Source organism: Symphalangus syndactylus, chromosome 20 (assembly GCF_028878055.3).
Source record: "Symphalangus syndactylus isolate Jambi chromosome 20, NHGRI_mSymSyn1-v2.1_pri, whole genome shotgun sequence".
In the NCBI taxonomy this organism is placed as follows: domain Eukaryota; kingdom Metazoa; phylum Chordata; class Mammalia; order Primates; family Hylobatidae; genus Symphalangus; species Symphalangus syndactylus.
The window spans coordinates 42,138,042-42,160,313 of record NC_072442.2 but is presented as its reverse complement, the minus strand read 5'-3'; the positions used below and the strand labels follow the sequence as shown (position 1 = coordinate 42,160,313).

The following is a 22,272-nucleotide window of genomic DNA, read 5'->3' as shown; positions in this document are numbered from 1 at the left end:
CCTGGGTCACAGAGGCGTAAATGGCAGAGCCAGGACCCACCTGACTCCAGGCTGTTTCCTGGCCTCCGTGAGGCCACCTGCCCTATGGTGTGGTGGATGTGAGATCCTCACCATAGGGAGGAGATTAGGGTCTGTGCTCAGGGCTGGGGAGAGCTGCCTGGATTTCTCTTTGATGGGGGTGTTGGGGTGGGAATCACGATACACCTGACTAGCTGGGTGTATTTCAGGGATGGGACAGGCTTCTCAGCACAGCACGGCAGGTCAGGCCTGGGAGGGGCCCCCAGACCTCCTTGTCTCTAATAGAGGGTCATGGTGAGGGAGGCCTGTCTGTGTCCAAGGTGACCTTGCCATGCCAGTGCTTTCCAGCTGGGTATCCGTCCCCTGCAGCGACGGGCTTCCTCTAAGTGGATGTTAAAGGCCCATCCAGTTCATGGAGAGCTAGCAGGTAACCAGGTTTAAGGTGCAGAGGCCCTGCTGTCTGTCACCCTGGCTGAGCCCAGTGCGCGGGTTCCTGAGGGCTGGGACTCCCAGGGCCCGATGGGAAAGTGTAGCCTGCAGGCCCACACCTCCCCCTGTGAATCACGCCTGGCGGGACAAGAAAGCCCAAAACACCCCAAACAATGAGTTTCCAGTAAAATATGACAGACATGATGAGGCGGAGGAGAGGAGGGACCTGGCTGGGAGTTGGCGCTAGCCTGTGGGTGATGAAAGCCAACGGGAATGGAAAGTGCCAGGCCCGCCCCCTACCCATGAGTATAAAGCACTCGCATCCCTTTCCAATTTACCTGAGCACCTTCTCTTCACTCAGCCAACTGCTCGCTCGCTCACCTCCCTCCTCGGCACCATGAGCACCTGCAGCCGCCAGTTCACCTCCTCCAGCTCCATGAAGGGCTCCTGTGGCATTGGGGGCGGCATCGGGGGCGGCTCCAGCCGCATCTCCTCCGTCCTGGCCGGAGGGTCCTGCCGCGCCCCCAGCACCTACGGGGGCGGCCTGTCTGTCTCATCCTCCCGCTTCTCCTCTGGGGGAGCCTACGGGCTGGGGGGCGGCTATGGCGGTGGCTTCAGCAGCAGCAGCAGCTTTGGTAGTGGCTTCGGGGGAGGATATGGTGGTGGCCTTGGTGCTGGCTTGGGTGGTGGCTTTGGTGGTGGCTTTGCTGGTGGTGATGGGCTTCTGGTGGGCAGTGAGAAGGTGACCATGCAGAACCTCAACGACCGCCTGGCCTCCTACCTGGACAAGGTGCGTGCTCTGGAAGAGGCCAACGCCGACCTGGAAGTGAAGATCCGTGACTGGTACCAGAGGCAGCGACCCGCTGAGATCAAAGACTACAGTCCCTACTTCAAGACCATCGAGGACCTGAGGAACAAGGTGGGTGAATGGGCAGCAGAAGGTACCATGCCAGCTAGCTCCTTCTGGGAACAATACATGCCCCAGGCCTCTGACACCTTAAGATTTCTCTATAGGACAGAGTCCACCCCAGATCCCTTCTTTTGAGGTCTTGGATGCCCTAACAGCTGATCAGTGAGAAGATACTCTCCCTTCCCCAGCCTTCTCATCCCCTTCTGATCTCAAATCCTCAGACCATGTGAGATCAGTGATTCCTGTCCTTACACTTTTTAGAGGAAGCAGTTGAAGCTTTGAGAGGTGCTGTGAACAGCTGCAGGTCACATAGCAAATTAATGGCAGAGCCAAGGCTGGGGCCCTTGTGCCCTACCTTCCAGCATAGGAGGCAGCTACTTGTTCTGCAGCACAGGGGAGGAGCGAGGCTCTAACGGGACCAGGCAAGACATCCAAACCACTCATTAGCTCACTAGTCTGGGCTGTGGCTGCCGCCGCCCAAAAGCCTTGGTACAGGCTGGTCCCTCTCCACAGCCAGGCGGGCATGGAGAGCCTGCAGAGACAATCAGTGTGGCCCCTTGATGTGCCCTGCATAGAGAGAGCCTGGCAGGCTTGTGCCGTGACTCCAGCCCCCTCCTCCCTGCTCCCACATCACCTGGGAGCCCTCCCTGCGGGAGTCAGCTGGGCTCTAATGCCTTGCATGGATTAGGGAAATTCAATGATGAGGTGGGGAACTCCAACCAGACTCAGAGGCCAATATATCTTCTTATTCTTCCCCTGAGTCCTCTTTTCTAATCCCCCGTGTTAGTTAGGTTTTATCTCTTGAGAAAGTTCCACCTGAAGTCCCATGGCCTGTGAGCTTGAAAAGGAATGTGCATCTCTGCAGAGCACTGGCAGGGCTGGCTGATGCAGACAGAAGAGAGGTCAGCTCAGGAAGGAGGGCTAGGGAGCCTCAGATTATTCTCCTTACCCGGAGGTGGGGAACTTGAAGCCCCAAGACCCATTAGGTTCTGCAGCAAGTCAGTGGCAGAATTGGGACCAGAACTCCTGGACTTTTGATTCTAAGCCCGGAGCTGCATCTACCCCCTCTGTTGACCATGAGTTAGCAAAGTCTTAGGACAGGCCTGGGGCATCTGTTTTCCTTTAGGCTGCTATGGTCAAGTTATGTGGGGGAAAAGGGGAATTCAGGCAAAACATAAAGCAAGAGCTTAATGTAGGTTACAGTGCAGTCCAGCTTGTGAAGTCCATTTGACAAATTACCTGTGCCCTTTCCATCCTGCAGATTCTCACAGCCACAGTGGACAATGCCAACGTCCTTCTGCAGATTGACAATGCCCGTCTGGCCGCGGATGACTTCCGCACCAAGTGAGTTTGCAGTGGTGGGCCAGAACATCCAGTATCCCCAAAGTAGGGCATTTTTGGAGAAGTGTTTCCCAAATAGAACTAGCCAGTGCCAGGATAGCTGCATGAAAACTCCCTGGGGTGCTTATAAAAGAAAAAGACTCTTGGGCCCCACCCTTGGAGTTTTGATTCAGCTATTTATAGCAGGTTACCTGGGTGATTCTGGTCCACAGCCAGGTTTCAGAACCGCTGCTTTAGGGAGAGGCACTTTCCACTTCCCCAACCGCCCTTGAAGTATAGGAGGGACTCATAGCTGGAGGACTTATGCATTATTTGTTGGCTGAAGCTAGAAGCGCAACCCCCTCCTGAATTCTGCAGCAAGATGAACTGCCTTGTCCCCAGGCCCCAGGCCCCAGGAATGTTCATATCTGAGCAATCAATGGGCACTGTGTTCAACCACGCCATTTTCAAGACTGGCTTCTTAAACCACCCACAAGGCACCAGCTCTGGGAGAAGCTGCAGGGAGAAGAGAACAAAGCCCTCGCTGTGACCAGAATGGGTGTCTCATTCCTTTTCTCTGGGGTCATTCCAGGTATGAGACAGAGTTGAACCTGCGCATGAGCGTAGAGGCCGACATCAATGGCCTGCGCAGGGTGCTGGACGAACTGACCCTGGCCAGAGCTGACCTGGAGATGCAGATTGAGAGCCTGAAGGAGGAGCTGGCCTACCTGAAGAAGAACCACGAGGAGGTGAGAACTATATGGAAAAGCCAGCTTAAAAGAAATGCAGGGAGGCTGGGTACAGTGGTGCGTGCCCATAGTCCCAGCTACTTGGGAGGCTGAGACGGGAGGATCACTTGAACACAGGAGTTTGAGTCCAGCCTGGGCAACAAGGCTAGACCCTGTCCAAAAAAAAAAAAAAAAAAAAAAAAAGGAGAGAGAGAGAAGGGAGAGTCAAAATAGAATTGTGATGGTGGGAGGGAGGTATTCAGGCCTGACTAAGGAACCCCAGTCTGCTGCCATGGTGGAACTCCTGACTGTGGACTGTCTCTGGCTGTGCAGGAGATGAATGCCCTGAGAGGCCAGGTGGGTGGCGATGTCAATGTGGAGATGGACGCTGCACCTGGCGTGGATCTGAGCCGCATTCTGAATGAGATGCGTGACCAGTATGAGAAGATGGCAGAGAAGAACCGCAAGGACGCCGAGGAATGGTTCTTCACCAAGGTGGGTGTCATTTGAGGTCGAAGGAACCCAGACCACCTGCCTTCTAGGGCCTTCTGGTGTGAATGGAGTTCTCTTTTTTGCAGACAGAGGAGCTGAACCGTGAGGTGGCCACCAACAGCGAGCTGGTGCAGAGCGGCAAGAGCGAGATCTCGGAGCTCCGGCGCACCATGCAGAACCTGGAGATTGAGCTTCAGTCCCAGCTCAGCATGGTAGGAATAGTGTCAGGCAGGGTGGTGCACCCAGGACTGGAAGGGAGAGAATGGCCACAATCACTAATCGTTGATTCCCTTTCCCTCCCTCACAGAAAGCATCCCTGGAGAACAGCCTGGAGGAGACCAAAGGCCGCTACTGCATGCAGCTGGCCCAGATCCAGGAGATGATTGGCAGCGTGGAGGAGCAGCTGGCCCAGCTCCGCTGTGAGATGGAGCAGCAGAACCAGGAGTACAAGATCCTGCTGGACGTGAAGACGCGGCTGGAGCAGGAGATCGCCACCTACCGCCGCCTGCTGGAGGGCGAGGATGCCCAGTGAGTCTTGGCCCTCCCCTTAGTCCGCCCCCCATGGCACTTTCACGGCCCCACCATGTATCTAATGATCCTGCCCTTTTCTATCTTCACAGCCTCTCCTCCTCCCAGTTCTCCTCTGGATCACAGTCATCCAGAGATGGTAAGACCTTCCTCCTCTGCAGGCCTGGGCTCCAGGCCGCCCTCTGTACCCCAAGCAGGTCTAGGCATTGGCTAGGGGCTCCGTGAGGGGCTGAACTCTAGTGCTGTCACCCAGTTTCCCTTGTGAACCTCCTTGGGTGGAAGAAGCTATTTTCTAAACCCTCCTTAGGGCTAGGAGAGGCAGTCCCCACCTCTTGCTTCTACCTGGTGTCTGTGGCAGATCCTATTGCTGTTGTGGTCAGCACCATGAACAGGGCCCTGCAGGGCTCTTCCCACCGAGACCAACTCCATTGGGTGAATATGGACGGAACCAGCCGGGTGTGAGCTCTTAGGAAGCTCTAATCTGAGGACAAAGACTCTGTCTCTGACCTTTGGGAGCCCTAGTCTGAAATAAATGTGTTGATGGTATCAGTGCTTGGGCAACAGCAGGGAGTGAAGCAGTAATCAGGGGAGAGGGCAACGGGGAGCCAGTTTGAGTTTCCTCACCTCCTGATTAGTCCATTGTCTGTCCACTTCTGGTAACGTCCTCTTCCCGCCTCTTCCCCAGTGACCTCCTCCAGTCGCCAAATCCGCACCAAGGTCATGGATGTGCACGATGGCAAAGTGGTGTCCACCCACGAGCAGGTCCTTCGCACCAAGAACTGAGGCTGCCCAGCCCCGCTTAGGCCTAGGAGGCCCCCCGTGTGGACACAGATCCCACTGGAAGATCCCCTCTCTTGCCCCTTAAGCACTTCACACCTGGACCCTGCTTCACCCTCACCCCCTCCTGGCAATCAATACAGCTTGATTATCTGAGTTGCATAATTCTCGCCTCTGTCTGGTCATTGTTAGGAGTGGGGGTGGGGAAAAAGTGGGAGAAGCATCTCTTTGGAGCTTGTCATAGCACCTGGCTATGGCCCCTGGGACTGGGAGAAAAGTCCTGGGGGTGGGTTGGGCTCAGGTCCCAGGATATCTTTTGCCATCTCAGAAGACACAGATAGATGTGTGTACCAGGTCATATGTGGTGTCTCCTAGGGTATGGAGGGATATTCATTCATTTACTCACTCATTTTCATGTGTGTCCATTCATTCACCAGATATTGAGTGCCTCTATGTCAGGCACTATGTTAGGTTAAGGATTCCTAATGTTTTTGTGATCAGGGATTCCTTGGAGAATATTGAAAGCTATAGATCTTTCCTCCTGCCCCCTACCTTCAAATAAGCATACATACATTTGCATACAATTTCATGGGGTTCGCGGGTCTCCTAGAGCTCCTTACTGGAGGTCCATGAACCGAAGGTAGGAACTCAAGCTCTCCTGACAGTCTTGTCTCCCTCCACCCCACCTGCTCTTGCCTCTGGTGCTGGATCTAATCCTTCTTACACTTGGTTGACCTAGGGCAAGTTGATGACCATCTCCCAGCCTCAGCTTCCATTTCTGTAAAAGGGGCATAATGATAGTATCTACCTCATGGGCTTGTTGGGAGAATTCACTGGAAGAATGCATTTAAGGCCTCCAGCACAGGGCCTGGCATAGTGCTGGCTCAAGGCATGGCTGTGCTGGTGATACTGGGTAAACTATCTCTAGGGCATGGTGATTATCCATTCACGATGAGAGCATTTTTAGAGGGTTTGGGAATAGACTGGTTTCTAACCCTGGCTCTGTTCTGTAACAGATGTGAGCTTGGAAAGTCTGAGTCTCAGTGTCTTTACTTGTATGGTAAGGATGCTGAGCCCTGCTTCTTGAGGTTGATACAAGAATCCAATGAGTGACTATACCTTAAGAGCCAGGACTGTAGGAGCCTCCCCTGGGTGGGGAATGCCTTTCCTTCTCTTTGGGGGGCTAGAAAAGGAGTGGGAAGGGAAGGAGCCTCACCCTAGTAAGTGGTAAGTGGTGAAGATTCCAGAGGTGGGTGGGGCTCACTGCCCCAAGCTAGGAAAGAGTTGACTAGCCCTGTGTCAGTTTCAACAGCTCATTCATTTGGCTGCCTGAAGAAAACTTGTAGGGGGAATCAAGGGTAGGGGAGAGACTGAAAAAAGACTAAATTTGGGCAAGGGATCTAAAAGCCCGAGCTTTTGAATCAGACTACTTGGGTTGGAGTCCTGGCTCCTATGCTGAATAGCCTTGAAGAGTTTGGGCAAGGTACTGAACCCCACATTCCTCTTTCACAAGGTAGGGAATAAACACCCTTACTGCGTAAGGCTGATACAGAAATGAATGACCTCATGCAGGCAATGAATTTGGCATTGTGTTTGGCACATAGTCAGCACCCTATAAATGGTAATGGGGTGAGTTATTAGGAAAAGGAATGAAGAGATGTTGGTTTCTTTTGTTCCTACCTCCACCCCAGGAAAAAGAGGACTGCTTTGTATTTCTGAAACTGGGATATCTTTTAACCTAAGTTTTGTCATCAAAAAGGATTGACCTTGGGTGATCCCTGGGTGAGGATGGGCCATCCTGGAGGTTAAGTACTAGAGTTTCAGGGGTACAGAGGACAACTCAGGAAGGAGGAAGGTTTGAGGGTGCTTCCTCAGAGAATGAGAAGAGGTGGGTTTGAGGGCCCTAGAGGGTACAGGACCCTAGTGTGGGGAGGGGCTTTGTGATACTCCCAGGGGCATTGGATTCTGGTTCCTAAGGTTCCTAGTTGGGCAATGAACCTCCTGCCTGAGTGTGGCAAAGAATCTCGGGAACGGCCCATATTTGAGAGGTCACATGGGCCTGGACAAAGAGCAAAATATGGCAAGAGTCACCAGTGGGGACTGAAGCCCAGAACGCCCTCAACTTCCTAAGAATCCCCAGACACCTCTCTACCTTGGAGGTGGAGCCAGATTAAAGTCTCTGTACCCAAAGGAGATTTGCTTTAGGGGAATATAGAAATGTGAGGTCTCTTAGACTGGGGTGAGGTGGGGCGAGCCTCCTCTCTGAGTGGTTGCCGTTACTGTTTGAAGGGAATACACAGGAGACCTGGGCTTGCTTGCGGGTAAAAATGGCGGCTGGGACCACCTGGCTGAAAGCAGGCTGAGAACCAGGAGAGGAGCAAGTCAAGCAGGGAGGCTGGGAGGTGGTCCCACCCTGTGCTGTCGGGCTCCAGAGGAAGAGGGCAGACAGGGCAGTGGCCCCAGGGGTCTCACATGGACTCCCCTCCTCCCGGGATTTCCCCACCATACCTCACTGGGGAGGGTAGGGCCAGTGTTTGGATCCTGCTGATGAACAGGGCTCTTGTTCACAGATCCTGGCAGCCACAAGCATCCAACTCAAGATATGAGTGAGCCCAGCAGCTCCGACAATGGTGACTGCCTTCCCTTGGCCTCCGCTCAGCTAAACAATGGACGAGCAAAGTGACTCGATAGCACAGTCTAGTGGAGGCAGGTGGGATTGCGTTTCTGAGTCCTGGGGCTGGTCAGGTGACCTCTCTGGCTCCGCCTCTCTGTAAACCCTCTCTCCACCCTCCCAGCACTCAGAACCGGGCAGTCCTAGGTGAGCCACCGAGAAGACTCCTCCAACTTCACCGTTCGGAGATTTCAGAGACTGGCTTGCTCCCGGTCCTACAGCCTGAAAGTGGCAAAGTCCTGTCCATGCTCAGGCTTTGCCACGTCCTGGGTGGCTTCCTGTTCCGTTCTTTCTCAGGGATGAGATAAAACTGAGAGACCCGTGGGATCAGTGTGCATTTTTCTTAGCTTACTCCATGTTTTTTTTTTTATGGGGTGGAACCGACCTTGAAATTCTCAATCCCCTTTATTTTTGGGAGCTTTTTTTTTTTTTTTTTTTTTTTAATAGTGAAAAGATCTCTAATGTGTCCAGGGAACTCTATAGGCAGCAACTGGCATATGTGCCTTCCTAATCAGGCAAATGGCACTTCTCCAAGGCCACAGACAACCTGGCTTGGGTAATGTAGGCGACCATTCCTGCAGAAGATGTCAGAGGAGGCAGCCCCAAGGAGGCCTGATCCCCAGGGGCTAAGGGGTCCCAATGTCCTGGTGGGACCCCAGGAGGTTCCCTGGCCCACCTCACTGAGCTTGGAGGCTGCCACAAAGGGGACAAGGGGATGTCAGGGACTTCCAGGGCGATGGACCTGCCTCAGGCAGGTGCAGGGCAGTCACCAGCTCCTCCTCCATTGCTGTTTGCTGAGTGCAAGCTTTCCCGACGGGGCTTCCCTCTGTGCCACTGTCACCTGTAAGGCCTGGCCTGGGAAAGGAAGCCTTTTTCCTTTAAGGTGCTCTGATGAACTTTAGGGGTGACTTAGCATGAGAGAGAGGGCAAAAAGAGACACACAAATAGAGAGAAACAAATGGATATAGAGTTGAGAGAGAGAGAGAGAGAGAGGGAGAGGGAGAGAGTCAGAGAGACAGAGTCAGGGAAAGAGAGGATAGTGAGGGCCCTGAGCCAGTACTAGGCAGGGAGGGGCATTCATTCATTCATTCATTCATTCATACATACTTATCGAAACTTAACTGCTGTAGGTGTAGGGGAGATAGGGGTGAATTGAGACAGACGAATAAAAAAAGAGACAACATGAGGAAGAAGGTAGAGAGGGACCCAGCGCATGTGTGGGGCTTGGGACAGAGGGCAGGATCTCTTAGCCTGTGTCCACTGTAGCTCCTGCTCACTGGAGGGCAAGCCCTGGCTCCATTCCGCCTTGTTTAGCTTTGTGACTGTGGCCAAGATACCCTCTCTGAGCCTCAATTTCCTTACCTGTAAAATGATTTAAAAATTAACACATACCTCCTAAAACTGTTGGTGAAGATTAAATTTGACAGTGCAGGCAAAGCAATGAGGGTCTTGCCTGCAACACTGGAGGTTCCTTGATGGAAGGAACTATGATCCTCCAACCATCTGGTGTCCTCCCCAGGCCTCACAGGCACAGGTCTTTGATCTTAATGGGGGCTCAATAGGCCAGAGGGATGGGCTAATAATAAACAAGGGAGCTGAGGACCCAAGTTGCCCAGACGGTCCATGGGGAAGTTGGGAGCAGCCACAGTACCACCGACAGTCAGGACGATGTCCCACTATGTGCCGGACCCACACCAGCAGTTTTACAGTATGAGCACTTTTAAGCCTCACAACAACCTCATGATGCCAGATTTTTTTTGAGACCAAGTCTCGCTCTGTCACCCAGGCTGGAGTGCAGCGGTGCGATCTGGGCTCACTACAACCTCAACCTCCCAGGTTCAAGCGATTCTCCTGCCTCAGCCTCTCAAGTAGCTGGGATTACAGATGCCTGCCACCATGCCCAGCTGATTTTTGTATTTTTAGTAGAGACAGGGTTTCACCATGTTGGCCAGGCTAGTCTTGAACGCCTGACCTCAGGAGATCCGACCGCCTTGGCCTCCCAAAGTGCTGGGATGACAGGTGTGAGCCACTGTGCCTGGCCAAAGTCAGAACTATTTATTTTTTTCCCACCGAAATCCTTTGCTTGACTTAACCCACTGCCCTTTAGCCACACAGGACTCCTGCCCTGGCAGTCACTTTGCTTGTTCCCACCTGAGGACATTTGCACATGCTGTATGCCCCTCCCCTTTTTCCTTCTCCTGGCTCACTTCTCCTCCCCCTTCACTCAAGTGTCTCTTTCTCAGGGAGAAGGTCACTGGTGCCCCAGACCATGCCACACCTTTATTATGTGCACTCCAGTCCCTCACCAACCGTGCTCACCTCAGCTGTGAATTACATGTTTATTTTTGCAGGTCTGTTTTATCCCATAACTGTCCATCAAGATAAAGGCTTGATCATCAGTTTATCCCCAGCACTCAACCCAATGCCTGGCACATAGTAGGTGCTCAATAAAGGATGAATCCGAATTTACAGTGAGGAAACAGGTTCACAGAGGGGAAGCAACTTTCCCCAAATAAGTGGAAGAATCTGGCTTTACACCATGACCTGCCTGGCTTCGAAGCCGGTGCTCTCAGCCTCTCTGCTAGGTGTGTCCCAGCAGACACAAGCCTGGGGTGCCTAGACTGAGGTGGAGGCACATATATGGGCCCACTCCATCCCCTCACTGTTGTCTGATAGGGTCTGGCTGGGCAGGGTGGTGGCAAGTGCCTGTTGTATGAGAAAGAATCAGTGTTGACAGACAGGTGCAGGTACCCACAGCCCTGCGCCAGTGGGCAGTGCACACCTGCCTAGATGGCTCATGGAGGCTCCAGGGGAGGAGCCGTGACTCAGCGGGTGCTCCGTCTCCCAGCAGCCAGCCACATGCTGACTCAGGTCCCTCCCTGGCCCCACCTGGGGATCAATGACAGACAGCAATGGGGAGTAAGTTGGGGGTGTGGGAGGCTGCTTGCAGGCAAGCAAGAGGGCTCCCACGACCAGAGCAAAGCTGTTCTTGAGCTGCCTCCAGGTCCCCATGTCCCCAGTGGATGATACCTTTGCCTCTGGGGACACCTTGCAAGTGGGATCTTTGGTTCTCTCTCTGTCCCTCTGTCTGCCTCTCTGGGTCCTTGCAGCCCCTTCTCTCCTACTCCATCCACTCCCCAAGGGGAGGGCCTGCATTTGGGATGCTGGTACTGGGTCTAGGTTGCAGCCTTGCAGCCTTGCACACTGGCTGTAGAGAGGTAGTGTTGATTCTCGCTGGGCCTAAGGTGCCAGGGTGCCATGGGCTCCATGGTTTCCATTCCTGGTTCATTCTTTGGAGGGTTCCCATGGGAGATGTTGAAGGTGGGGCTCAGAGGGCAGACCCTGATCCCTGAGTGGCTGGAAGAGTGAGCCATGCCGCGTGACCTAGAAGAAATCACTCACTCAGGCCACAGCTGTTGGCCTTCCTCGTCCCTGGCCCCATCTTGCCCAATCTGGTTCCCATGCCAGGCAGAGAGCTTGAGAGAAGGGAAGAGATGCTGCTCCGCTGCAGCTGGAACAAAACCTCCTATCTGGACCGTAGGAGCTGCAATCACAGCAAGCTCCTCTTTGTATTGGAAAAAGGCCAGATGTGGGGGGAGGAAGGCCAGTGTGGCAGGGGCTACATGTGGGCAGCAGTTGTGCATTCATCTAGGGAGCCCTCTGTCTTTTCTTTTCTTTTTTTTTTTTTTTTGAGACAGAGTCTTGCTCTGTCACCCTGGCTGGAGTGCAGTGGCACGATCTCTGCGCACTGCAAGCTCCGCCTCCCGGGTTCACGCCATTCTCCTGCCTCAGCCTCCCAAGTAGCTGGGACTACAGGCGCCCGCCACCACGCCCGGCTAATTTTTTGTATTTTTAGTAGAGACAGGGTTTCACCGTGTTAGCCAGGATGGTCTCGATCTCCTGACCTCGTGATCCACCCACCTCAGCCTCCCAAAGTGCTGGGATTACAGGCGGAAGCCCTCTGTCTTTATGGCCCTTGGCAACAGTGCACGAAGGGGCTTCTCATGAGGAAACTGAGGCCAACTTTGAGGACCACAGGGGAAGGGAGGGTGAACTGTCAGGTGGCCCAGCCCTGCCTGGCTGGGGAGCTACTGTGCTCTCCATCCCATGGTGGTCCTCATGCACAGCTCTCTTTCCCTGGCAGCTGGGAGGAATTCTGAGGGACGAAGGCTGCTGCTTTGGGCTGAGTGAGGCTTAAGACAGGGCTGGAGGGTGGGAAGTGGAGAAGGTGGGTGAGGACAGGGGTTGGGGTTTGGCACCAGGGCTGGAAACCAGGGCCATCTGTCAAGAGGCTTAGCTGGCCAGGGGTGCCCCAGCTGGGAGCTTCTGCTCAGTCAGGCAGGTCTCAGCTGTTCTTAGGATCCCCCAACACAGATACATTTGCAGATGACAGAGCAGGGTTCTGAAAGTGCCATTCTGCTGGCTCTCTCCAGGGTGGCCCATCCACAGCACCACTGACTTCTCCATCCAGCTCAGGGACCCAGGACCTGGGGCTTACATCCCAACCAGAGTGGCGGCATCAGCATGGGCATGGGAAGAGGGTAACTTTCCAGGCCTTGGAACACATTGCGGCAGATTCTGGGCTTCTCAGCAGAGCTTGGCAAAGACCTTGAATGGTTTAAAACCATTTAAGAAAGTAGAAAGGGAATCAATTATACCCACTAGCCTTGATCTAAGAGTCTTCCATTATTAACTATTCATAAAATGCCTTCAGTATTCTCTGAATATTGAATAAAAGAGAATTATATTCTCTTTTAATTTTCAAAACTTAAACTACCTGTTTAATTTTTAATGTAACATATTTTGTACCACCCATTTAAATATTTATTTAACATGTTTTGGTAAATTAACTCACCTTTCATTTCAATAAATATATTTATAAAGGAAATCTTAGATTACTACCAAAAAAGGAAAATCATAATCACTTGCCAGAAGCAGAAGGAAATGACACACAGAAATACTTAACTTCCAACTAGATGCTGTTACTTTCTAAAGGTTCTGAACCCAAAGTTGGCTCTGTTTTTTTGAACAGGGTGATTGACAAGTGTGGTGGGGCGTTAGAGTGTCCATAGTGTCCAAATGAGATTTCATCCTTGACTAATCAGAAGATTGAAAAATAGAAAAAGAGGCCAGGTGCAGTGGCTCATGCCTGTAATCCCAGCACTTTGGGAGGCTGAGACAGGAGGATCATTTGAGTCCAGGAGTTCAAGGTCAGCCTGGGCAACATAGTGAAATCTCATGTTTATGAAAAAAAAAATTAGCTGAGCATGGTGGTGTGTGCCTGTAGTCTCACCTACTTGGGAGGTCGAGGCTGGAGGATGGCTTGAGCCCAGGAGGTCAAGGCTGCAGTGAGCTGTGATCATGCCACTGCATTCCAGCTTGGATGACAGAGTGAGACTCTGTCTCAAAACAAACAAACAAACAAACAAACAAACAAACATGGAAAAAGGAAATCTCCCTCTAAGTGCTTCAGTGTTGTTGTGATTGTCATGATGATTATTGTTTGGGACGGAGTCTTGCTCTGTCACCCAGGCTGGAGCACAGTGGCGCAGATCTCACCTCACTGCAACTTGTGCCTCCTGGGCTCAAGTGGTTCTCATGTCTCAACCTCCTGAGTAGCTGGGATTACAGGTATGCACCACCACGCCTGGCTAATTTTTTGTATTTTTAGTAGAGACGGGGCTTTGCTATGTTGCCCAGGCTGATCTCAAACTCCTGACCTCAGGCAATGTGCCCACCTCGGCTTCCCAAAACGCTGGGATTACAGGCGTGGGTCACCGTGTCCGGCCACTTCAATATTATTTAACAGTCGTTGAGCATCACTTAAAAGCCCCTCAAGAAATACCAGTCATCTATGCCGCCTACACATGCAGGCATTGCCTCTTTCAGGCCCTTGCTGACCATCCTGGCAAAGAGATTTCCTTACCTTTAGCTCCTTTTCAGCAATGAGCATCTTTCCGGAATGACTTTCCTCCATCTCATATGTGTTGGGATTCTACTTGGACCAGACGTGGCGCTGGGCACTGGGGCAAGTACAAGATGAGCAGGGACAGGCTTAGAGGAGCTCTGGCTGCCAGCAGAGAGAGGTTTCTTCTATTTTTTCAGTACATGAACTTTTATTCTTCATGAAGTGCTTCATAGAGCCATGGAGATAAGTGTGAGACACTATAACAGCACAGTACAAACCCAGGGGGTGACAGTACAGGAAGACGGAGGAGGAGGCACTCAGAGGGATCACTGAAGATGAGTAGTTTTCTGTGTAGAAAAGATGGAGAGGGACATTTCAATCAGAGGTCACTGCAAGTGCCGAGTATTCTTGGAGGGAAGAAGGGCGTTTGAGGAGCACTGTATGATTTTCTAGGGGGTCTAGGGGATGGTGGGAGATGGGCAGGAATGGAAAGATGGGGACGGGCCTAAGTGCCAGGAATGTGGACCTTATCTTGAGGGTGGAGGGAAACTGATGAAGTGATGTTGTCAGACATGGATTAGAAAGATCATTCTGGCTGCTGTGCAGGAAGAGTCAGAGGAACATGGGAGAGGCAGGGAGGGCAGTTAGAAGCTCATGGCTAAGGTCTGGGTGAGGGCAGAATTGACGGGGAGTTAGCAGGCTGAATGATCAGAGGCAGACGAATATTTTTTGAGCTTTCTCACAAGTCTTTTACTAGGAGATGGACAAACTATTCATATCAACCTTTTTCAGAGGAGGAAACTGAGGCACAGAGTAGTTAGGTAACTTATCAAAGTCACACAGCTCATGAGCATGGAGCTGGATGGAGCTCAGGTAGGCACACCGGAGACCAGTGTGTTCTTCACCATTCTCTTCTGGCCTTGGTGACCAGAATATACATCCAAGTTTCTGCCAGGAGCAGGGATAAGTCACACATCTCTGTATCCCCCCCGAGCTCTGTATGGGGTAGGCACTCAACCAAGGTCAATTCCACACTCCCTGCTGGGCCCTGCAAAAGGAGCAGGACAGTCGAGCCACTTGCATTCCTGCTCAGAGGTCAGCTAGTGTCAGCACCACCTTGTTTATTTGGTCCACTTTCTTCTTCCAGCCCTTTGTGTGAACTCTGCACGCTGTCCTTGAGCGCCGGCGGGCACGGTCTCGGTGCCTCTCTCCATCTTTTGGCCATGCCAGTTGTCTCCTCATCAAACTGGAGTCTCCCAAGGGCAGAGCCTCCGACTCTGCAGAGAGCCTCGAGGATCCTGAGGGCAAGGACTGGTTTTCATCCATTTGGGGCTCCACAAGGGCAGGGGCTGTGCCTCCCCCTCCTCTATGATAACTCCTTAGTACCCTGGTTCCAGCTCAGCCCACTGTGGGCACAAGGTGGGAGCAAGGAGGGATGAGGGATGCAGACAGTAATGACCATCAATAGAGGAGGTGACTCTGCTCCTGGGAGTTTCTATCCCGAAGGGGCTAGGTCTCAGACCTGCTGTTGGGGCCAGCCAGAGACCAGACTCCAGGATCTAGGTCACCCCTGTGGCAGTAGAGCTGATTTATGGTGGCCCTGACAGCCTAATATCATCAAATTATCCTACACAATGGAGAGAGGCTGGGCCGCCCCCAGGCAGTCACCAAAGGACGCTGAGCCTGGGGCAGCCCGGCTGCCTCCGTATCCCAGACCTCCCTCGGGTCTGTCGGGGGAGGCTGGCACAGACCAAAGGCACACACCCAGGCGTGCCACCTTCAGCTGGGGGTATAAGTAGGCAGCCCCAGGGACAGCTCTGTACCCTGCACTTGGGAGCCGGTAGCACTCCTATCACCGCTTCTCAACCCGTGAGCTACCAGCTGTGTCATGAGCTGCAGACAGTTCTCCTCGTCCTACTTGAGCCGCAGCGGCGGGGGTGGCGGGGGCGGCCTGGGCAGCGGGGGCAGCATAAGGTCTTCCTACAGTCGCTTCAGCTCCTCAGGGGGCGGTGGAGGAGGGGGCCGATTCAGCTCTTCTAGTGGCTATGGTGGGGGAAGCTCTCGTGTCTGTGGGAGGGGAGGTGGCGGCAGTTTTGGCTACAGCTATGGTGGAGGATCTGGGGGTGGTTTTAGTGCCAGTAGTTTAGGCGGCGGCTTTGGGGGTGGTTCCAGAGGTTTTGGTGGTGCTTCTGGAGGAGGCTATAGTAGTTCTGGGGGTTTTGGAGGTAGCTTTGGTGGTGGCTCTGGAGGTGGCTTTGGTGGTGGTTCTGGAGGTGGCTTTGGTGGTGGCTATGGGGGTGGGTTTGGGGGGTTTGGGGGCTTTGGAGGTGGTGCTGGAGGCGGTGATGGTGGCATTCTGACTGTTAATGAGAAGAGCACCATGCAGGACCTCAATTCTCGGCTGGCCTCTTACTTGGATAAGGTGCAGGCTCTAGAGGAGGCCAACAATGACCTGGAGAATAAGATCCAGGATTGGTATGACAAGAAGGGACCTGCTGCTACCCAGAAGAACTACTCCTCTTATTATAACACTATTGATGATCTCAAGGACCAGGTAGGTACAGGAAACTGTCTCTGTCTCGGTCTCTTTCTCTTTCATTCTTTATTTTCCAAAAAAGGTAAAATGCTAAACTCTAAGCTCAGATAATAGCCAGGGAATCTACCTTTTGGAAATGTACGCTTTCATCAGAAACAAACTTGTGTTTGGTTTCTGGGGATCCCAGGATAAGACTTTGGCCTGTGCTCTGAGTGTTCACTTCCACTTCCTCAACTTTCAGAGTTTGGGCAGAGCAGAGAGGAGACCTGGGTTAATGTGAGCTGAGCTGGGACTGGATGTGGAACCTCCTTTAGGTCTGGTCTAAGTCAATAGTCTCTCTTCCTTTGTACTTCTCCTGGGCTTCTTTAGGAGTGTATCTTGATCTTTTAAGGTATTTTGGACCTGGTTGTACATGTTGGTTATTCAAGTGATGGAGAGGATCCAGAACTCTGGGAATGGAAGCTATCTATCCATCCATCCTTCCATCCATCCCTCCCTCCCTCCACCCACATGTCTATCTATCTATCTATCCATTTTTTTCAGCCACTCAGTTCAGTGAGTGCCTACCCTCAGGGTTGCTCTGAGTAGACATAGTGATGTGCTAGACTTAGTTCTGGTGGAGCTCATAGTCTGGCTCTTCAATATTCTCAGTGATTCCTCTTGTTTTAACTCCTGCATGTCTCTGATGTGCTGTTTCTTCTACTCCAAACCTCTCCCATTTATTTATTAATGTTACATCTTAGCCATCCTTCAGGGCCCAATTCAATTGCCAGCCACCTCCTTCCTGGTCTTTCTTGATCTCCCATTGTCATAAGCCACCTCTCCTTTCCTTGAACTCTTTTAGGACACTTTTCACTTTGTAGTCAATGGTGGGCTCCTTGAGGAACAGGATGTCGGTAATCTCTAAATCCTACAATGCCCTTTGGAGTAGATCTTCAAATATTTGTTGAATGAATGAATGAAGGCCACACCAAACATCTTCGCTGAAGGCTGGAAGGGGTCTGTGCCATGTCTTAGCTGTTGGAAGTTCCTCATTCCTCTTGAGAATCTTCCTGGATGGAATCCTCACCTCCTGTGGCTTTGCCTGGCCTCTTGCCCTCCCAGCAGTGGTCCATGGCATGATTTCATGGCTGTGTCCTTTTTTTTCAGATTGTGGACCTGACAGTGGGCAACAACAAAACTCTCCTGGACATTGACAACACTCGCATGACACTGGATGACTTCAGGATAAAGTGAGTCCTGCTCCTCTTTTCCTCTCCTGTCATCAGCCCTTACCCCCGAACCTCAGTGCTCTGGAGGTCCTGGTAGGGCCTGATTCCCTCTTGATTGTTTTCTACCCCCGGCTGGTCTGCAGGTTGGAGATGGAGCAAAACCTGCGGCAAGGAGTGGATGCTGACATCAATGGCCTGCGGCAGGTGCTGGACAATCTGACCATGGAGAAGTCTGACCTGGAGATGCAGTATGAGACTCTGCAGGAGGAGCTGATGGCCCTCAAGAAGAATCATAAGGAGGTAGGGTGCTGGGGCTTATGGCTTACTGGGGAGAGGGAGGAGCAGGAATGCAGAGACAGCAGGGGAGCTTTGGAACATTACCTGGGAGACACCCTCTCCTTTGCTCTTGAGGACACTTTCAGCTTCTCCTTGGCATCACCTATGGTAGTGGGTGGGCTTTGGCTTCACAACTGTGTCCCCTTTTTGTACCCTGGGGGGACCAGAGGGAGAATTCTGAAAGGTGGTGCAGAGGACTTTATCCCTGACCTCATCTCCCCTTCCTCCCTGGCAGGAGATGAGTCAGCTGACTGGGCAGAACAGTGGAGATGTCAATGTGGAGATAAATGTTGCTCCTGGCAAAGATCTCACCAAGACCCTCAATGACATGCGTCAGGAGTATGAGCAGCTCATTGCTAAGAACAGAAAGGACATCGAGAATCAATATGAGACTCAGGTGAGCAGAGTGGGCTGCCCATTCATCTCCTCTCCTCCATCTATTCCTATCTCCATCCCTCCCACCTCCCATTCCTTCATCCTCCTATCTCCATCTCTCAGTGCAGCTGTCATTTATCCATCTTCCAATGGAAGTCATTCAACCATCTTCATTCACTGCATACAAATATCATTACAAAGTAGCTTCTCAGTGCCATGTTATGTGTAAAGTATTGATGTCTCAGAGGTATTGATGTCTCATATGAGCCAAACAAGACTGCTGCCCTTGAGAAGCTCACAGTTTATTAGATGTGTGTGAACAAAAGCAGAATGTGAACAATTTAATCTAATGCTATGTAATATAAGACTATAGGAGAGGGATACAGTTTGTCTCCCATACTGCACTGAGCTCTTTGGTGGTTCCCTTCCTCCTTGAGTCTCCAGTGCCTAGCCAGAGTCTGGCACATACATGAAGGCATGATCTGTGGTGTGTGTGTGTGTGTGTGTGTGTGTATGTTTGAAAGGTGGGGGAAGTTTGGAATAAGGTTAGATTAGAAAGATGGTTGTGAGACAAAGTGTGAAGGGTCTTGCAACCTTGTTGAGAGGGAATGTCATGTTGAGAGGACTGGACAACCCTGCATGGCTGGAGGGTACCCAGAACTCAGAACGACTTGTCCTTGGCTTCAGATCAGCCTTGACCCTGGAGGTGAAGATCCTGGTGAATGGGGCAGAATCTCACCCACTGAAGCTCCTGGCCCAGCCTGATGCTCACTGAGCCTTTGGTTTTGCAGATAACACAGATCGAGCATGAGGTATCCAGTAGTGGTCAGGAGGTGCAGTCCAGTGCCAAGGAGGTGACCCAGCTCCGGCACGGTGTCCAGGAGTTGGAGATTGAGCTGCAGTCTCAGCTCAGCAAGGTTGGTAGTTCGGCTCTAGACCCTTTGCCAAGGTGGGGCACGGGAAGGCTTTGCAGCCCAGGAGTGGGAAGAAGAGGAGTTATGATGTAGCATCCCTCTTAAAGCCTTCTCCTAACCCTTAGAAAGCAGCTCTGGAGAAGAGCTTGGAAGACACGAAGAACCGCTACTGTGGCCAGCTGCAGATGATCCAGGAGCAGATCAGTAACTTGGAGGCCCAGATCACTGAGGTCCGGCAAGAGATCGAGTGCCAGAATCAGGAATACAGCCTTCTGCTCAGCATTAAGATGCGGCTGGAGCAGGAAATCGAGACCTACCGCAACCTCCTTGAGGGAGGCCAGGAAGACTTGTAGGTGCCCCAGGATTCGGTGGAACCCCTGGGTGTCCCTAGGCCTCTGATACTACTTCTGTCCCTCTGGATAGAGGCAGCTGGGGGAAATTCTTATACCCAGGGTCTTATGGGTTGAGGACTTCTTCATCCTGGGGGCCGGAGGGACCTCAGTGCATCTGGGCTTTGGGGAAGGAGGATGGTGACACTGAGAGAAGGGGCTGCCTCCCTGCTCCAGGGAGGGGAGGGCTCCACAGTCCCAGCTGGAGGCTCTCCCCTCCCAGCTGTGGTGCCCGCCCAGACTCTGTCCTCTGCCTCCCAGGAAGGAAAACAGAAAGATTCATGTTTGGGTCCTGACTCTGTCCAGGTCCATCCTCATATATGTGTGTGGGTGCCGCTCATTTTAACTCTCTTGTTTTCTTTCTTTCTTAGTGAATCCTCCGGAGCTGGAAAAATTGGCCTTGGAGGTCGAGGAGGAAGTGGAGGCAGTTATGGAAGAGGATCTAGGGGAGGAAGTGGAGGCAGCTATGGTGGAGGAGGAAGTGGAGGTGGCTATGGTGGAGGAAGTGGGTCCAGGGGAGGAAGTGGAGGCAGCTACGGTGGAGGAAGTGGTTCTGGAGGAGGTAGTGGAGGTGGCTATGGTGGAGGAAGTGGAGGTGGCCATAGCGGAGGAAGTGGAGGTGGCCATAGTGGAGGAAGTGGGGGCAACTATGGAGGAGGAAGTGGCTCTGGAGGAGGAAGTGGGGGTGGCTATGGTGGAGGAAGTGGGTCCAGGGGAGGAAGTGGAGGCAGCCATGGTGGAGGAAGTGGTTTTGGAGGTGAAAGTGGAGGCAGTTACGGAGGCGGTGAAGAAGGGAGTGGAAGTGGTGGTGGCTATGGAGGAGGAAGCGGAAAATCTTCCCATTCCCAGTCTTCTTCCTCAAAATCTGGTGACCAAGATGAGAGAAAAGGTAAGGGACAATCCTAGGTTGTGGGGTGGAGGGAGGTACAACTCTAGGTTGTGGGGTGGAGAGTCAAGTTGTCACCTTTATTTTTTTTTGAGTATTTTTGAATCTCTGGGGAATACAGATTCTGAATAGAGCTAGATGTTAGGGAAATCCCTAGTGAGGTGCCAGAGACCTACCCTTGGTTCTGAATTGATTATTATTTTTGACAGAGCCTAGGATGAGGCTAGGACCAAATCTACACATGGCTGAGTCTCAGTAGTGTAGGAGATGGGTTGAAAATTGTGCATTGTCATGACACACCCTATGAGGTAGGTTTTATTATAATCCCCATTTTAAGGAAAATGAGGTTCAGAGAAAATAATTTGCTCAAAGTCATACGATCACAAATAAGGGGTTCAGCTCTGTGGGGCTTCACAGCCAGTACTTTCAAGCTTCATGAGGATGGGGGACCTGGATCAGCAACAGTTCAGGTGGAAAAGAGACTCAGGGATTTTAGTCAGTGGTTGGCTTGCACAAGTATTACATGATGCAACTGCCAAAAGGATGAACATAATCTAAATGTAAGAAAGACTCACACAGTGAGTTGGTCTCTAGAGCAGGGAACATTTTCCCATGTACACATTGAATTTTATGAAATCAAAATGTAATGTGAAATTATAGTAAAAGGCTGGGTAATATGACTGGGAATGTTTAGCCAGAGAAGACTTGAGGTGCCTGGGAGCTGCCCTGCAGAGTGTCTGATGTGGTTTTGTGTGTCCAGTGGCACTGCAGGGCCATGGATATACATCTAGGAGTGAGGCTGGGGCCATCTTTTGCCTCAATATACAAATAATTGACTAACAAATCTGTTGAATGGAGGGGGCTGCCTCATAAGCCCCCCATCCTCAGATTTGGGGGTGCATCTGCCAGGTTTGCTGCAACAGAGATTCAGGAATTAGATGGGGACCAGTAGATTGGGAGACCCCAGGGTCCTTCCACCTCAGGATTCTCCAGCTCTTTGAGCTCTAGTGTCCTTGCTTCGAGTTTCCCCATCTTTCCCCAAGTCCCAACCTCTCTGCTCCTGCTTACAGTCCTCCCTTCTCCCCCTCATCTCCCTTCCATCTCTCCACAGGCTTCCTTTCGCGATACTAGAGCCTCTGTAAACTTCTCCTGCCCAGCCCCAGCTGAGCATCCCCGGATGGGCAGACCCCCGATGAAGCCTGCTTATTGGATCTTGACATCAGAAATAGCTGGCAACAAGCTCCTGTGCCCATTTGGGACTGAACTGACTTGGCATATGTGCCTCTGTCTTTCCATTGGCTTCCAACCCTGCTTGGCTTTGATGCCTTCGGGGTTGGGGAGACAGACCTCTTTCCTCTCTCTGGCCTGGGGTGCTCTCAGACCCTGCATGATCTTGACTATAATAAAGCTTTCCTACTGCAAATCAAACTCAAACTTTGACCCATTTGTTCTTTGGGATTAAGAAGGGATAGGGTGGGCGGGACACAGTAGCTCATGTTTGTAATCCTAGCATTTTGGGAGGCTGAGACAGGAGGATCACTTGAGGCCAGGAGTTCAAGACTAGCTTGAGCAACAAAGTGAGACCTCTCTTTACAAAAAACTAAAAAAAAAAAAAAAAAAAAAAAAAAATTAGACAGGCATGGTTGTGGGCACCTGTGGTCCCATCTACTCAGGAGACTGAGGTGGGAGGATTGCTTGGGCTCAGGAGTTGGAGGCTTCAGTGAGCTATGATCGCATCATTGCATTCCATCCTTGGTGACAGAGTAAAGGGATAATCAATCTGTTATAAAGAGTGTGGGTTCACTTTTCTATTAGTTAACTTTTGCTTGTAACAAAGGAACCCA

The 22,272-nt window shown here is 51.9% G+C and overlaps 2 protein-coding genes across 2 annotated transcripts; both read left to right on the top strand.

Moving 5' to 3' along the window:
• The first annotated feature begins 783 nt into the window (after positions 1-783).
• Positions 784-5,367, top strand: KRT14 (keratin 14). The gene is made up of 8 exons (XM_055256090.2): positions 784-1,366; positions 2,619-2,701; positions 3,270-3,426; positions 3,739-3,900; positions 3,984-4,109; positions 4,205-4,425; positions 4,518-4,564; positions 5,111-5,367. The coding sequence occupies exons 1-8, from the start codon at positions 845-847 to the stop codon at positions 5,206-5,208; spliced, it is 1,416 nt and encodes a 471-aa protein (XP_055112065.2). The 5' UTR covers positions 784-844; the 3' UTR covers positions 5,209-5,367.
• A 10,235-nt stretch (positions 5,368-15,602) lies between these two features.
• Positions 15,603-21,856, top strand: KRT9 (keratin 9). The gene is made up of 8 exons (XM_055256086.2): positions 15,603-16,335; positions 17,467-17,549; positions 17,672-17,828; positions 18,100-18,261; positions 19,031-19,156; positions 19,279-19,502; positions 19,914-20,431; positions 21,540-21,856. Exons 1-8 carry the CDS (start codon positions 15,670-15,672, stop codon positions 21,557-21,559), a joined length of 1,956 nt encoding a protein of 651 aa, XP_055112061.2. The 5' UTR covers positions 15,603-15,669; the 3' UTR covers positions 21,560-21,856.
• Positions 21,857-22,272: the final 416 nt, after the last annotated feature.

Excerpts from the sequence above, each read along its gene's own strand:
- KRT9 (XM_055256086.2), top strand. The coding sequence starts at position 15,670 with ATGAGCTGCAGACAGTTCTCCTCGTCCTACTTGAGCCGCAGCGGCGGG. Across the intron at positions 19,503-19,913 it reads GAGGGAGGCCAGGAAGACTT|TGAATCCTCCGGAGCTGGAA; the intron begins GTAGGTGCCCCA and ends TTTCTTTCTTAG. Across the intron at positions 20,432-21,539 it reads TGACCAAGATGAGAGAAAAG|GCTTCCTTTCGCGATACTAG; the intron begins GTAAGGGACAAT and ends ATCTCTCCACAG.
- KRT14 (XM_055256090.2), top strand. The coding sequence starts at position 845 with ATGAGCACCTGCAGCCGCCAGTTCACCTCCTCCAGCTCCATGAAGGGC. Across the intron at positions 1,367-2,618 it reads TCGAGGACCTGAGGAACAAG|ATTCTCACAGCCACAGTGGA; the intron begins GTGGGTGAATGG and ends TCCATCCTGCAG. Across the intron at positions 2,702-3,269 it reads GCGGATGACTTCCGCACCAA|GTATGAGACAGAGTTGAACC; the intron begins GTGAGTTTGCAG and ends GGGTCATTCCAG.